Source organism: Lygodium microphyllum, chromosome 11 (genome assembly GCF_053477565.2).
Source record: "Lygodium microphyllum isolate KBCC chromosome 11, Lygodium_microphyllum_v1.1.10, whole genome shotgun sequence".
NCBI lineage: Eukaryota > Viridiplantae > Streptophyta > Polypodiopsida > Schizaeales > Lygodiaceae > Lygodium > Lygodium microphyllum.
In genome coordinates this window covers 161,560,019-161,576,593 of record NC_141145.1, presented here as the reverse complement: position 1 = coordinate 161,576,593, position 16,575 = coordinate 161,560,019, and the positions used below count along the sequence as shown (strand labels likewise).

At 41.6% G+C, this 16,575-nt stretch overlaps 1 protein-coding gene across 4 annotated transcripts in view; it reads left to right on the top strand.

Annotated features, from left to right (window-relative positions):
- The window catches only part of LOC148029587 (uncharacterized), a 93,792-nt gene that overhangs the window by 36,290 nt on the left and 40,927 nt on the right, over positions 1–16,575 (top strand). For all 4 annotated transcript variants that reach the window (XM_087688456.1, XM_087688459.1, XM_087688457.1 and 1 more), the window contains one exon: positions 15,408–15,492. In XM_087688456.1, the coding sequence (XP_087544582.1) occupies positions 15,408–15,492 (85 nt within the window). The remainder of the gene's footprint in view (positions 1–15,407; positions 15,493–16,575) is intronic.

Sequence of the window (16,575 nt, the reverse complement as noted above, 5' to 3'; positions counted from 1 at the left end):
CCAGAATGCAGCTTGTTGCTCCATATGATAGCTGTCATGTCATGATGGGCTGCTGCTGCCACCTGTCACGCTGCTGTTAGCTGCCCAAAACACAGCTCTGCTGCTTCAGCTTACCTTGCTGCTGCTCCAGCCTGTTATACAGCATCCTGCCCTCAGAATGCATCATGTGTAAACCAAATACAATGGATTCAGCAAATACAAAAGGATGATGGTGCAAAAGGCATCCCGGGACTATACAAACACAAAGGATCAAGAGTTTTAATGGGATCTCTCTCTTTCTCTCTCATAATTTTGTGTTACCCTAACTAGGTTATCAACCCACAAACTAAGGCTCAAATCTTTCTTTTTGTTTCCTATTACTTGTTTGGGATGAAGCAAGGGTGCCCATTGTAGCCTGCTTTGTTTGGTCTCTATATTGATGAGATAGTAGAATATACAAAGACACTAGAAGGCCCTAGTACAAGCCTAGCGTAAGTGCTAAAACCCAACATGTTGTATGAAAATGAAACATCCTTATCTTACAACTCTTTTGAAGGCCTACAACAGAACTTAAATATCTTGTAGACCTTCCCCACAAAAAGAGACCTCTTAGTGAACCTTAATGTTTTGAATGTCCTATAGACCTTCTACATAGAAAAAGACCTATCAAAGGCCTAAATGCCCTACAAAGCTTCTGCACAGATAGAGACCAGTTAGTGAACTTTGGGAAGACTAAGGTCGTGGTGTTTAACATCACATCGGCTTGAGTACTAGATCAAAGCACCAATTCATTTTGCAGTTATGGACACTTTAAGATGGTCAGATCATATGTATATTTGGGCGGGACCTTCCAAGGGCCATAGTTCTCCATGGAGCAAATAGTAAGAGCCTAGATAGCACAAGGTTTTGCAACACTAGGTGCACTCAAGGAATCATGCAACGTGTACAATTTCAAGAGGCACCCACCAAATTGTGGCTTTTAGATACATTTGTCACATTGTGCTTCTCTATGGAGTAGAGATTTGGGGGCATAGCCTTTATCACACAAGGAGTGTGCCACTTGTGCAACAAAATGAACCGAAAAGAAGAGAATATTGTGATGGATGGCAACCCATGGAAATATCATCGATCATGATGATAGCACATAAGCTTGGTAGCAAACGGTCAATACCCCATGAGATCATTAGAGCAAAGCTAAGTACCACACCTATGGTTATAGAGGCCCTCTTCCAAGCCATGAGATTCCTTCAAAGATTATGGTAGCTTACACGGTAGAGATATTCCCAATCGGCACTTGTGTCCTCAAGATGATTAGTGGAGGGAGAAACTTGCTTCTTCTATACCCACATGTGCACTTGGTTGAGATTAAAAGGAACAAGGATAGGTATACACCCACCATTTGATTATAGCCTCAAATGTCCTCACCTTAGTCACAAATGTCCAAAGCTTAAGTGAGTGATCAAGATGGACATTTTGGAATTGGATGTTGGCAAGACTTGAATGAACCCCCTCCAACATCTGGTTAGGAAGATCATACAATACAAGACTCATTTCTTTCACCTTTGTCAAGGTGACACACTCAACATACATGGATACACCCTTCTCACATAGTCTGAATTGCACCATTGGCCAAAGTTGCACCTCATTAAACGAGCTATGGAAAGATACAAGGAGGTACGATGGCCTTGTGGCAAAGGGCCCTATATAGTAATTATGCGGGGTGGAGGTAGAGTTTGAGTTTCAATGCTAGAGAGACCAACTTGAAAGATAGAAGAGCCAAATAGTGTGAATAACTTAGATAGAGGATGCTTACAAAGTTCCTCATGATAGCAACCACCAAATTTCTTCCACCCCGAACGGTTCTCTGTAGTTTTAAACAAATAACTTTTTGTGAGGGGTCACCTTAGAGTGAGTCATAGCTTTGCACCACACAAGGCATCCTTGATCCCAAGGCAACAACCCACATCAGTTACACATTTGAGCCCTTATTTCCCCCATAAGAGACGCCTTTTGAGACATTTCCACCATCGTAGCTAGAGAAAATGTTGCACCATCCAATGAGGAAGATATTGAGATGAACAGACAATCCATTAAGCTTATAGCCGCAAAAATATTTTATTTGGGTCCTAGTGTTTATTTCTATCAATTGCCAACATTTTCCCTTTTAGATTCCTCTTTAGTTATATGTCTTTAATTTGATTGTACATGATTGAATTGTGACTTCAACACCAAAGTTCATCTATCAAGGAAATGTAGTGGAGCAAGTGTCATCCTATTCCTACCGTGGGATCACCTTCTCTAGTCCCAAAGTCTCCATGAGGAGAGATGTTGATGCTAGGTTCACGAGAGTGCTTGCAGCTCCTTTCTCATGTATGCAGCTTTAGGATCCAACCCAGAGAACCACAAATGAAGCTATGGCTTTTCATCACGAGTTGCCTTAGCACTTATGTAGTAACTTCTTTTAGGGTCTTGACCTTTATACCAAATGGTGAAGGATTGAGAGGCCAACAGTGTTGATACGCAATAAGCCATCTATACTGCATGAGTTTGTGAGAGTGGAGCTAGCTGCTCCCACCATGATTGTTGAAGCTCTCTTCTAGGCAACTGGAATATTTATGAACTACACGAGCTGACCATAAACACATACTCCCAATTGGCGCAATGGGCCCAAATGGATGTTCTACCATGTTTCTTGACAATCTAGGTGTGCCCACCATCATGCAACTAAATCACATGAGCTAGACCATGTCATGAGAATGGACACCATGGGGATAGACATTAGAGAGCACACATTTTCCTATAACCACCACTTCGCACAAAGATGGCCTTCTACAAGGACCATCTTGTTTAGATTTCCAAGGATGGTTTTATCATTAGGTCAAGATACATGGATGTGCACATGTCACTTCAAATGCAATGTGCCATAAGGCAAGATGCAAACCTTGTCACACCAACTTCGAGTTGAGATAGGTAGATGTTGCGAAGAGGCATAGGAGGGAAGGATATATCAAAGGTGTTAGTTTTGGAGGTAGGCACAAAGGAGTGTAACATGTGCAACGACCCTACCTATTACGAAATACAAGGGTACTATGTTACCTCTTCCATTAGGGGTTTGGACCTCTTCACCAGATCACGCCCTTCCCTAGTCAAAGATGCTTAGGACTGCTATCTTCATGAGCCGTGCATACACCAAGATTCATTGGCCCAACCTTAAGCTTTAGTAACAAGTATACAAGACCACATGGAATCAAACTCACAAACTACTTTAAGGCCCCACCATCACTGATACAAGCTTCACGCCTTGCCTCCACTAGGTGTAGAACCACCCAAGGTGACCATTGCACCAAGATTCATCGGCCCAACCTCAAGCTTTAATAACATGTATACAAGACCACAAAGAATTGAACTCACAAACTACTTCAAGGCCCCACCATCATTGATACAAGCTTCACGCCTTGTCCCACTAAGTGTACAACCACCCAAGGTGACCATTGACTAAGCCATAAAGATCCTACCCCTTTTTGAGGATCCAAGCAATCATATCACTTCATCTTTGAACATTTTCAAAGAGCCTCATCTTTGGAGATGCCACTATAGATGTACTAAGATCCCTCCATAGTAATCACGTGCTCAAATTTCAAAATAATAGGAGATCAACAAACTTGAGCATATTTAGCCAATGTGGAGACAGATGTATAGCGATTGTTTTATGCAAAGAATTTATACGAGGCACAAAGTCAACCCCGTATGTCTCCCGTGCAAGGGCCTTGTCCATCTTGCAATTCATACTTTCTTATAAGGATGGTAACGAAGGCAATGTGTACATTGTAGCATGGCAAGGCACACAATCACGATGGCGTAGTTGGAACACATTTTATACATGCATGGAGATCTTGCTTCCTTATTGATGCACATATTTAATTGAGCCATGTGTGAGGGTCTCAAGATTTATGCACAACATATGGGACATTGAACAAAACTATTGTTTCACGAGCTTCAATGCTCTTGGACTCCACCACTTGTCACATGGTCGATTCACAATTCAATCTCACTGCAATCTACTCGCTCCTCACAATCCCAAGAAAGCAAGAACAGAAACAATCGAGAGTTCCTAGTAGACTCATCTTCTCGCCTTCGCACATTGTAGTCCTCGAGTCACTATACTACTTCGGCACAATTGGTTCACTCCGCAAGCGCTCCAATGAAGAGAGAAACATAGAGGAGATATGGAAACCTCAACCCCACACTCCACCTCTCGCCCTCCAAGTTATGGAAGAATAAGTAGAAGAGGAGAAGAATGCAAAACTAGATCTAAACTTCACTCTCCAAGTCCTTCATTTGCACTCTCACTCTCACATCCACATTGTCAACCTAATGCACAAAAAAATAGGATGGAACTTAGATGAAGATAGCTCTCAAATTTGCACACATGAGAATGAGCTCCTTTATTCACTTTTTGGCTTTCATACAAGTGTTTGGGATTTAGGGTTTGCTCCATAAGTTTGCCACCCCTTCCACTTTTGAGCTCTTGAGTAGATCCATCTCTCTAAAAGTGAATGGAGGATTCCTGCCTACAACCTCACATGGCTATGAGTCTTCCTATCTACTCCGAGACAATTTACAATCTGTATGAGAGCAAGCTCACTTTCAAAGACATTAACAAAAGTAGCACAACCCGAAGTTGTAGCACTATGTTAATAATGGTGCCTAAAATAATATAATGCACTCCCAAACAAATAAATTTTTGTTTTGTTTTGTGAGTCAAGTATGCACGATCAAGTCATACAAACACTATCACAAGGCCAAACCCTTAAGTCTCTAGTTTCGTCAAACTAAGCTACTTTATAATATCCCTACTTCCCTTCGCAAGTGTCCCTATGCTTTTCTTCTTTTTTTTCTTTTTTCTTTTTTGCAATTTTTGGAAATAAAAGTTCAAAGGCTTAAGCCTTTGCTATGAAAGAAAGAAAGAAAGAAAAAGTGTGAAAAAAAAGAATACTAACAAACTACACCACCACCTCTCCAGCTACCTACGACTTCTCCTTGCGATTGTCATGAACCCATTCTCCTTGCGATTGTCATGTGTCAGAAGTGATGCAACAATGGAAGCATAAACAACATGTTGAAATAAACTATTGAAACACAAGACAAGAGAAAGAATGAATGAGTGAACACAAATACAGATGAGAACTCAAATGTATGCTCAGGAAACGAAATCCATATCGAACATGCGACAGCAGTCTACAACAGTGAATCATTGGCTGTGTGGGCACCCTAGCATCGGCTCCTCTTTCCCTTGAAGAATCCACAAGTGATGACTGAAGTACACAAACAGGAGGATGCAGTCGGCCAGCATTAAATGCTCCCCAACCCTAAAAAGAACACTAGAAAAATGCCAGAAAAATACTGCATGAAATGCCATAGCCTCTGCAGCACAGACTCACACCTGAGCTGACTAATCTGCTAACACCCTCTCTTAGATCAGGGGTGATCGGATGCAATACAATAGTACAATGATGGGGAATCATAAACTATACAACATAGAACCACCAGAAGAACCATGGATATCCAAGTAGTGGGTGGCCAGCCCACCACCAAGATGCCTCGGAGAGTATCTAATGTCGATGTCGATCATAACAACACCACTTGAAAATAGAGAAGAATCATAGCAGCTCTTTGTGGTGTTATGTCACCTATGTCACATAGGATATACAAGATCAATTTGCCAAACATGTCTCTGAACATGTGACCATGGAATCCCCGCCTTTGGCCAAAACTGCCAAAGTGTCCCCCCATGTGAGCTCCAGACGAAAGCCTCCCACTCTTTGTTAAGTAACCAGCCCATCATGAACCTGGATATCAATCCCAGCTCCAGGATTTGTCCCTGCCAGACTTCGGTCGATGCATCAGGGATGTCCCTCTTTGGATCCTGTGCATCTGTATAGACATATAGATGAGGCATGGTTGCCCCATCTCACCACGCTCTCACACTTCCTCTCCGGCACTGGAGAGTCGTGAGGGATGACCGCATCACCACCACTAGAAAGCAGCTGAGGAAGGGGCCACTAAGCCCTTTCCATGATCCGAAGAAGAGGATCCCTTCCGTGCCTTGGACTTCGCCTTGGCTGGAGGATCGGAATCAGAATCTGAGGCAAAGGATGACTCGTTGGAGGAGTCCACGTTCCGCTTCATCTTTTGCACCTGTTTTTGCCTGGAAGCTGCTAACTCTTTGCAGTCCTTCCTTAAATGACCCTTCTTGCCACAGTGGTAACATGGGGCCTTCGACTTCTTCATCTTCAAACCCCTCTGTGAAGCTGTAATAGCCTCACCTAAACCTCCATAATGTGACGAAAGCCTCCCTTGTAGTCACAAAGTAGCCTCATGCTCAAGTAGCATGGAGGGCATGTGCAAAAAATTGACAAGAGTCGTAGATTTCTGCACTCGTAAAGCATTCGCCACTCCATCAAACTCCCGAGGAAGCTTGTAGAGTACCGTACCAACAAGATGTGCCTCTGATAGGGCAGACTGCATAGTGTGAAGCTGGTCCTAGAGTTGGGTAACACGAAGTAGGAAGGATTGAATTGTATCTTTGGATTCAAACGTCAGTTGCTGGAGCTGGCCATAGAGAGTAACAACCCTCATGGTGGAAGGAGCCTCGTACATCAACCGTAACTTCGACCATACGTCTGAAGCTGTCGTATAGGAGGTGACCATACGTCTGAAGCATCATCCGAATCCCATGTAAGCACTGCCTCCTCATGGTTGTCTTCATCAACATTAGATGGAACAGGAGAAGGTTGTCGGGGACGGGCCACAGCTCCGCCAGCCACGTACCATAACCGCTTCTGAATAAACCAAGCCTTCATCACTGCACTCCACGTATGATTATCAGGTCCATGGAGCTTGTCATCTGTGGATGTGCTTGAGGAGCCATTTGGAGAGGATTTAGAAAAGAAGTAGAGAAAAGAAGGGATTGGGAGAGGGAACACAGCCAAACCACGAGCATATACTGCAAAAAGCAAGAGTTCACACGTAGTATGACCCAAAATCTGATCAAAATAAGACAAAAGCTGCTGTAAAAAGTCAAGAAATTAGTCAAAAACAGCAAAAACGGCCTGATGATGTAAGTGCCCAGCCAGGAGGAGATGTAGAAACACCAAAACGCAGGCTGAAATGGAAGTGCAGGCTGTACGGATGCTGACGTCAGCAAAAAACGCAGGCAAAACTGGTTGCTTGATTGGAGCAGCAGCTGCCTGATCAGCAAGAGGGAAAACAGTCCTGAAATTAGCAAGAAAACACAGTGGAAACAAAAATCCTGAAATCTAATACCATGTCAGAAGTGATGTAGCAATGGAAGCATAAAAAACATGCTGAAATAAACTGCTGAAACACAAGACAAGAGAGAGAATGAATGAGTGAACACAAATACAGATGAGAACTCAGATGTATGCTCGGGAAACGGAATCCATATCGAACATGAGACAGCAGCATACAATAGTAAATCATTGGCTGTGTGGGCACCCTGGCACCAGCTCCTCTCTCCCCTGAAGAATCCACAAGTGATGACTGAAGTACACAAAGAAGAGGAGGAGCCCAGCAATATGTAGGCATAAAATGGGGGGAGCAATAAATGCATTCGGCCAGCATTAAATGCTCCCCAGCCCTAAAAAGGGCTTGAGTAGAATTGTCATTCCTCAAGTCCGTTCTTGCAAAAGTGGTTTTCTCATTGACTTGAGATTGCTTGTGATGGCAGTCGTCTTATGATCACAACTGAGCAACACCATCTTGCCTTGCCATGAAAGTTGCTATATCACCCATTGCTTCACAAGATTTTGATCAAAGAGGAACTACACATTACTAGTCGCTTTGCAAGACCCTCTTTACTTGGTGATCTGATTACCTACATTTGTGGATTGGTTACCAAACCACTTGACTTGGATGCTTTTGCTGAATTGGAGTACAATCCAAATTTCTATGATTGGTGGATCCCAAAAACTGTAGATTACTAACTCTTTTTCCTTTTTAGTCTTAGTTTCTTTGTATATATTTTTCTTTAGCTCAATTTGTTGCACTTACAAGAGCAAAATCCCTCCAACTTTAGAGACAATGCTACATCTTATGTGAGGGAAAAAAAAATAAAAACAAGAGGTACAAGCTCAAACCCTTTCACTCCTCGTGTGATGGTGAAATTCAAAGAAGAAAAAAAGTTGTTCATAATTCTTTCTATCTTTTTTCCTTGAATCCACTGCATGGTACTCTCAAAGTTTCACCAAGTGAATGCAGGAAAACCATAGGTAACAAAGTAATGCAATGAACCTCAAAGCTTGAAGACAATATCATCAGCAATAGAGGCTATTCATGGATATTCTACACTACAACACCATTAATGAGTTGAAGCTAACACTAGCATCAGAACCTTCCTAAAGATCTCAAGCTTGCACGGCATCACGTCAAGACATCAAAGGCCAATCAAGACGACGAGTTTATCTAGGAGTCTCACTGAAAAAACACAGAACTTAAAGAACTCAACAATGAGGTTTCCATTTCTTCAATGACAACATACCTTGACTACAACATCCAATGGTCATCTACTTCCTTAGGAGCCATTGCAAATTGCTTCATCAATGAGCATACCAATCTTTATTGCCAAGTTCAGGTTCTTCTTTAACAACAACTTCATTAACAATGTGGCAATGTGCTTCAATGTCCAAGCTCAATATTCAAATTTTCATTGAAGCATGCCTTATTGTATATCACTATTGCTACTTGACTTACCAAAAGAAAAAAAAAAGAACAAAGAGAGAAAAGAAAAAAAAGAGTGACAAAAAACGAGAGGCAAAAAAAAAAAGAAATATGCACTCACATGCACTACACCGCACCTAGGGGTCCTCAAGTTGGATGCGTCTAGTGGCTTTGGTTGGCTGGCTCTGTCTTTAACCCCCTAGCCCTTTTCCCATTTTCTCACACATTTGCTCAGGGCACATCAAGGTCAGGACATACCTAGGGAATCTTGACTCGCCTAGGTTAGACCTGTCTCCCTGAGTCACCTGCACATTTCATCCCTTCATTTGACTTATCCAGTGTCATCAATCCTCACTTCCTAGCAAGGTGGAAAAGGTTTCTTCACATGCTAACTCCTTTTCCCTCAGCCACGACAATTTTTCCCATCATCATCTATTCAAGTTCCTTTGCTTCATCAAGCATCACTATCAACAGAAGCACCCATGGAGAAGTCTTCTAACTATGTAATAGACTATGTAAGCACATGCACTCACTTCGTATGTGCACCATAACCTATTCACGGTTTTGGGTCCTCAAGTGTGGGACAACACTTTAGGCTTTCTTGGAGTCTGACCCATCTCCCAAATCAACATCATTATTTGTCTTGTGCACGAACAACAGACTAATACTTTCCCCTAGGGAGTGATTGCACGAGAGGTTTTACTTTGCAGGTTCAAAGTTTGTGGAGGATCACACGTCATCACTGCTACATCAACATCAAATCTCCCAACCTTTGCAATCTTCCATTCATCTCCAATGACCATTCAAGCTGTCTCCATCAACATGATGAACCCTCACTAACGTTGTGGGTTGCGTGCAGGGACTAATTAGTCCTCCTTTTGTATTTAGCATTTGTTCCTTGTTTAGTGGAGGTTTCTTTTCTTCTTCTCTTGCAAATTCTCTCTCTCTCTTCCTCTGTGTTTGATTTCCTTCTTCCCTTGCGCACTCTCACATGGTATCATCACTTAAGTGAGAGCACAAAGTGTAGATTTGTTGTAGAGGAGCATACCCAACTATCAAACGGCTTCGCAAGGTATCTACCCTTACACACTTCTCTTCTTAAGAGTGCAACATTTCCATGCCCTTAATAACTAGGTCTCTAAGGCCTTACCCTTGTAAGTATATACTTACGAATGGGCTTTTAGATTAATTTGTGCCACGAGCAAGTTAATCCTAACTACCAAAGTAATCCTTTGTTCCCTTCGTATTTTTAAACCCAAGAAACCTTCTATACCATCAATGATCAACCCTCCCCATCATTATTATGTAAGTGTATTTATCTCTTTAGGAGTTTGAATCAAACAAAATCGAACCCATTTATGACTTGATTGAAGAAGTAATGATCAAGAGTGGAAGGGAATTTACAATGCGAAGATGAATATGCTGCTCTGGTTAGCTAGTTGATGTCCATCATGCATGTAGGCCATTGCTCCAAGAGAAAATCCAACTCAACACACGCAACGATTACAACATATATTTCATCACCTTGTTTGGGATGACATGTACTGCTTTCTCCTCACACGAACTAGTGCATGTATTGCAAAGCTGGAACATCTTAAGGAGCAACAAGTTCAGTTGTAATTTTGAGATTTACGAGTCACAAATATTGCCATCTCAATATAAGAAAAACACTCTACAACCCCAACTCCCATATATGGCTAAGGACCATACAAAACAACCCCTATGGCAAGAGTTGGGTGTAGTGGGAGGAACACCCAAACTACCGACGGCAAGGTAGTACTTCCCAATAGCTCAAATGGCCTTACATTGTTGCTATCTAATTACACTATCTAACTAAATGTTCCTCATTGCCTCCAAATGGCAAGGAGTCAAAATACACAATGAAGAATGCAATGCAGATTTGTTTTGTCTTTTTTTTTTTTTTTGGAGTGAGAGGATGCAATGGTGCCCAAGGGTACCAATAGGGAAGGGAGGGAAGGAGGATGTGGTGGAAGTTGTTGATGACTATTGTGAGAACTTGCCTATGAGGCATCGTATGTGAATGAGACACCCCTTGAGGCCCTTGCTCTTGAATAAGGCTATTAGGAAGGTCTTGATCCTAACCTTTTCAACAATGATGCTGAACTTACTCCATTGTCATCAATTGCAAGGTGAGGATCAGCTGTCAAATGGTATCTTGTTGGATGGGCTTTCAGCCAAACCGCATGCATTCAACACCTTGGTGCCATGATACACAACACTGGTAGCACTACCCATGACATATTGTTAAACTATGTCCTTCCTTGCCACTATCTCAATGGTAGTGGGAAACATGGAGAGAGTTCGCAGCTATTAGTTGCAAGGTGAGGACCACTTGTCAAATGGTATCTTGTTGAATGGGCTTTCACCCAGACCGCATGCATTCAACACCTTGGTGCTATGTTACATGACATGGGTATCACTACCCATGACATATTGTTAAACAATGTCCTTCCCTGCCACTATCTCAATGGTAGTAGGAAACATGGACAAGCAACCAAAGTCCTTCCGTAAGTGACAAAGCTTCAATGCAAGTCCTTAGAAGAGAAGAGTGACTAGATTCTAAGCAAACAAGTAGAAAAGTTGGAAGCATGAGACGATAAAGCCATTGTACCAAGGCGGCATCCAAATGACTCCTCTACGGGGAAAACCAAGGAGTTGTCAAGGAGCTCTGGTACCACCTCTATTAAGGTGAGTAGAACCATGAAAGTCTAATGTCCATCAAAGTGGCATTGCTAGTACAAAAAGATCTGATAAAAAATAAAGTGAAGCAAATACTAAAGTAGAGCATAGGATGAGAATGTGACGATGGGTCCAATGACTATAGTCTCCTCATACTCCATTTTCGTTCCTTGAAGCAACTGACGTTGCTTCTCAAAGAGGACCTCATGCAAGGTTGTTGACTTGGATGCAACCTTAGGTTTCATTGGCATCAAACTAGAGGTTTTCATTGATATGCAAGGAGCAATCCTATGCGAGAAGCTTGCCCCCAAAATAGGAGTGAATGCCGCTACAAGGAAATAGCAAAATAACAATGCCAAGAGTAGAAAGAAGACAAACAACCATCATGGCAACTTTGTGCTTCCAAAAGTAGCAAACTAACCAAGTGTGAGGAAGGGAAAGGTTAAGTGAAAGAGAAGGCAAACCAAGGTGGTGGAGAGGGCATGACGCAATGGCATGTGGAGCTAGATTTTAGTTGGATATTCTCGAGCTATCACTAGAGTAGTGTGGACTTACCAATGACTTTAAAGATAATATTGGTAAAGAAGAATTATTCATGCAATTGTGTTAAGGTGAGAGCTATTGTCAAACTTGTAGAAGGTCAAGCAAGTGGACAAAGACCTAATCATTATTGGTGTAAGACCAATAGCTGCAGGCGAACACCCCTTGTATAAGTACACACTGTGCATATCTAAGCTAGGCAGTTTCACCAAGTCAACGAGGATAAGCAACACTAGAGATAGGCAATACAATAGTAGATGGAACAAAGCTAGGTAGAGCTTTGCACTAGCTAGATAACTAAGTGAGCTAGATAGTAGTAAGGCTGATTCGGTATATGCATGAAAGAAAGCTAAGTAGTAGATAGGTCAATGGTAGATGGGGTAGCTTCAGGTTAGGTAGGAATTTCCTATTGTATGGCTATAGTAGGTGCGCAATGCTTGTGCACATGCAAAATTCCCAACAATGGAGCACCATGAGGAAAGTAGTGGCACTCACCAAATGACCTAGGTGTGTGCCATATGAGAGTGTGTGATAAGAGGAAAGTAGTGGCACTCACCAGATGACCTGGGTGTATGCCATATGAGAGTGTGTGATAAGAGAGTATGTGATGAGACTGGAATGAAATGCACCAAAAACAAGCTCATATGAAGCAAAATGTGAAGTTTGAGATATAGTTTATCCAAAATTTTTATCTTTTCTTTTAAGTTCGCATAACAATGATTCTAATTACTAATTGATCTTCTCCAAAGTTAGTTGAAGATTTGAAAGCTCTATTTCAAAGTCTCTTACCCTCGGTGGACCTCCTTAGTTCATTAAACAATCCACATTTCACATCTCAAGTGGCATAAAACTTTGAGATGAGTGCTTGTAAGCACTAATGTGGCACTTTACAATCATGTTGCTAGTTGGATATTGACTCAATTTGATGTTTTTATCAGAAAATTAAATCCATCAAGTGTTTTATGTCATTAACCTCTTCTTGCTTGGTTGTAAGGCTATGTGTACAACTATAAACACATAGACCACATCCCAATATCAGCTTGTTGTTGGTACATCGGAGATATGAGTGTTATTGTACTCTCCTTTGATTCATCCTAGAGCATAGAGTTGATTGATAAGCCGTGCTCCACCAAGAACTCCTCTAATAGGCCACATTATCAGGAAGAACCTAAAGTCCAGTCAAAGCACACCTCATTGAAACCTAGGAAAACAATAAAGCTTAAATCAAGAGTTGTTCGAAGAACAAGACCTCCTAAATCCTATCTTGAGATATTGCATATGTATGATTTCTAACCGTTTTCAACTCTACAACTTTAAAAGTTGGCTATTAGTTTTGCTATTCGGTTGTACTTAGCTACTTATAAAGGACTAGACATTGCCATTGCTTAAGGCAATAGGTAAGACCTTCCTATAATGGCCATGTCCTATGCATATGTAAGGCCTCAAATTTGCAAGTTCAATGGAAAAGATTTCCATCCTTGGCAAGTCCTGGTAAAATACAAAATGATGAAAAGAGGCTACTGGCCCTTCATAAAAGGGACCAAAGTTATTGACCCATACAATCCCCTTGATGTAGAAGATGATGAAAGGGCTTAGGCCATCATCATGCTTCATTTAGATGAATCTTTAATTTATCATATTGATCAACTCTCCACTGCCAAGGAGAAGTGGGATGAGCTTGAAAGGCTCTATGGTGCTACATGGAAGAACTCCAAGATATTTCTCAAGATTTAGTTTGGAGTACAAATAGGGAGAATATCTAAGCAAGTTTATTTCACATATGAAGGCGCTTATGGCACAGCTTGTCTCTGTTCAAGCACCCATTCATGATGAAGATGCCATTGCCATTCTTTTGAAGTTTGTGAAAAAGGTTTTTCCGACTCTTGTGACTACCCTAACTAATATTCCGAACCCAATCTTGGCAAGTACCATCCAGTCTTGCCTGGATGAAGAGAAGAGAAACCATATTGAAGGAACTTTAGCGTTTATTTCCCGTGAGCAAGTGTTAGTCTATACTGCTTCTACTAAGCGCTCCTTCTGTCACAAAAAAAGGGCATATTGTAAGCAATTGTTGGAAGAAATATCCTGACAAAATGAAAGTGCAATAAATGCAAAAAGACCGGGCATATCACCAGTAAGTGTTCCAATGTTCCACAAGTACCTAAGGAATTAGAGGCCAACTTTGTCTCCCAATCCATGATCGACTCTTTTGAGTCTTGTAACATCCTCTACCTATGAATATCCTTGTAGCCTGATTTATGAAGGCATCCCATTTGATTGAGGGGGGGAACTTTAACATGTCTTGTGATGCAATGCCACCCTGGCATTGAGGGGGGGGGGGGGGGTGTTAGAATATAGGCATAGGAATTCACCCTAAGCAAGGGTCTATGAGGGTAGATGGATGTGAATGGCCTTAAGGGGCAGGGGAAACCCTAACCCTAGCTTGGCAGAGGCTATATAAACAGCCTATGGGTCACTATCAAAAGAGAGAGAGTGCACCCAAGTTGTACTCTAAACAACTTAGTAAGCAAGATTTTGTTCGTGTACTATGAGCTCTCTTCTCCCTCTTGTGCAAATTCTTCTTGCTGCAAACTCTGATTTTCCACAGCCCTGGAGATACAAATTGCAATAGAGCTGGAGGAAGGGTGAAGGCTCAAAGCAAAGAGTGACAGTAGGGTTATACAAGGGTCAAGAACAATGGACAAGGTGGTCCACGGTTTGTAATGCTGAAGATAGGGTCAGATAACACAACAAACCTCAGGGGTATAGTACAGCATTACTCATTCGGATCCCAGATGTGAGCAACCAACCTGTACTCAAGGTAGGGGTACCAAACATCAAGGTAAAATCTGCATTGGGGTGCCAATGGTGATGAATTTTGGCTGATAGCAGCAGTCCACAGCAGAGGCTGCATTCTAGGCAGCAAGCAAGGGTCTACTCACAAGTACCTACAATCTTGAAATTCATGTCAGATGGTGCCAGCACCTTTTCTGTTGGGATATGGTTTCTGAAATTTCTTTTGAATGTTTCTTTTGAAGATGATTTACATGTGCTTTTGTAGGGACGTTTGGCTGGACCAAGCCAGAGTTTTTGGCGAGATTTGAATAAAATGCTTACAGATTGCAACGGCTATCTGCTTTATTGTTCACCATATTTGTCAGTCACTATATTCCTGCAGATCCTTATATACCATAAATGAGCAAACTTTCCATAGGTTTAAGCTGATTTCTCTATCTGAATTTTCTTTTATGGATGAAAAGGCAAAGGTTAAGGAGGATGTCCCTAAAATCTATTTCTCTCTAGCTTGAGTTTTTTTTGCTGCTTTCATACTTTTAATTCAATAATTGGAAATTCAGCATTACATGCTTTCAAGAAAAGAGGCTGATTAGCTCTCAAGTATTTTACATGTATCACTAGGTTTTTATGGAAAATTTTATTTGTCATTACAGAGAATGGTGCAAAAAATGGGTGCAAGCTACTCAAAGGCTGTAGTTGCAAATAAAGTTACTCATTTGATATGCTGCAAGTTTAAAGGTAACCTTCAAGCAAATATTTCTCTCTCTGTGTATGTGTATGGGTGCATGTGTGTGCATGCGCACGATAAATATTTTTGAACTGCAGAAGAAGCAGATGGAAAGAGGCCATTTGACCAGTATGCAAAAGCCATATGGAAAGCTGAAAAGAAAGAACAGAAAGAAGGCCACATGGCTACTAGTAGGAAAATGTAACTTGGTCAAGCCCCTGACACTAGTGTCCTGCATTGTCACACAAAAACAATGGGAATAATGTTCCTGATTTATGCCAAGTCAAAACTTGAGTAGTGATTGAAGTCCCGCGAATAACCTCAAACTATCGAGCAGCCCTATTATGAACCCCTGCCAAGATTACAAAACCCACTAAACACAATAATCAGCATCTGATGTGATCACTATGGCCATGAATTCCAAAGGTCAACTCAAGAGTGTTCTAGTATGGAAGATGTGCCAAAGCCCAATCCAATGGAAGTAACAAACTAAATGAGGATGTTATGGCTGTAGTATGCCTATTTGAGGCAATCTTCCCAATACCCATGCTCTCAGTTAGTACTTCATTGCAATGTCCTTGAAGTCCAAACCTTGGAAATGACTGACAATCTTGCATGATTGCACCATGCCATTAGTAAGGAGGCCTGCAAGAAGAAGTCTCCAAACAAAATCCTTACCCTGATTCAAGATCTTGAACTTTCATAATTGTAACAATCAATTCTGCATCTTTTTATGGCTGTCTTACGTGACCAAATGTGATAAGTGCCATTTGTTGAAAGCTGAAACAGGTCATTAGAATTGATGAAACCCTGATCTGGCCAAGGCATTCTTGCAACCTAGGCCACACCAGCTTTATGATTTTGGGTGGAACTACTATTGAAGACAACAAAAAGAATAAATTCTTTGATTCGTGGTGAATGGTGGAACCATTAACCTTTCCAGTTTTGTTTTTTGAGCCGGGTGTCTAATCAGGCTCAAAGGTGGAACCTGGTGCCACTAGCTTATATGTGATGTCCTCTTTAGTTACTCATCTTGCTTTTGCTACTTCCTTTAGGAGCGTATTCCTTGGAAGACTCCACTTACCAACCAAATG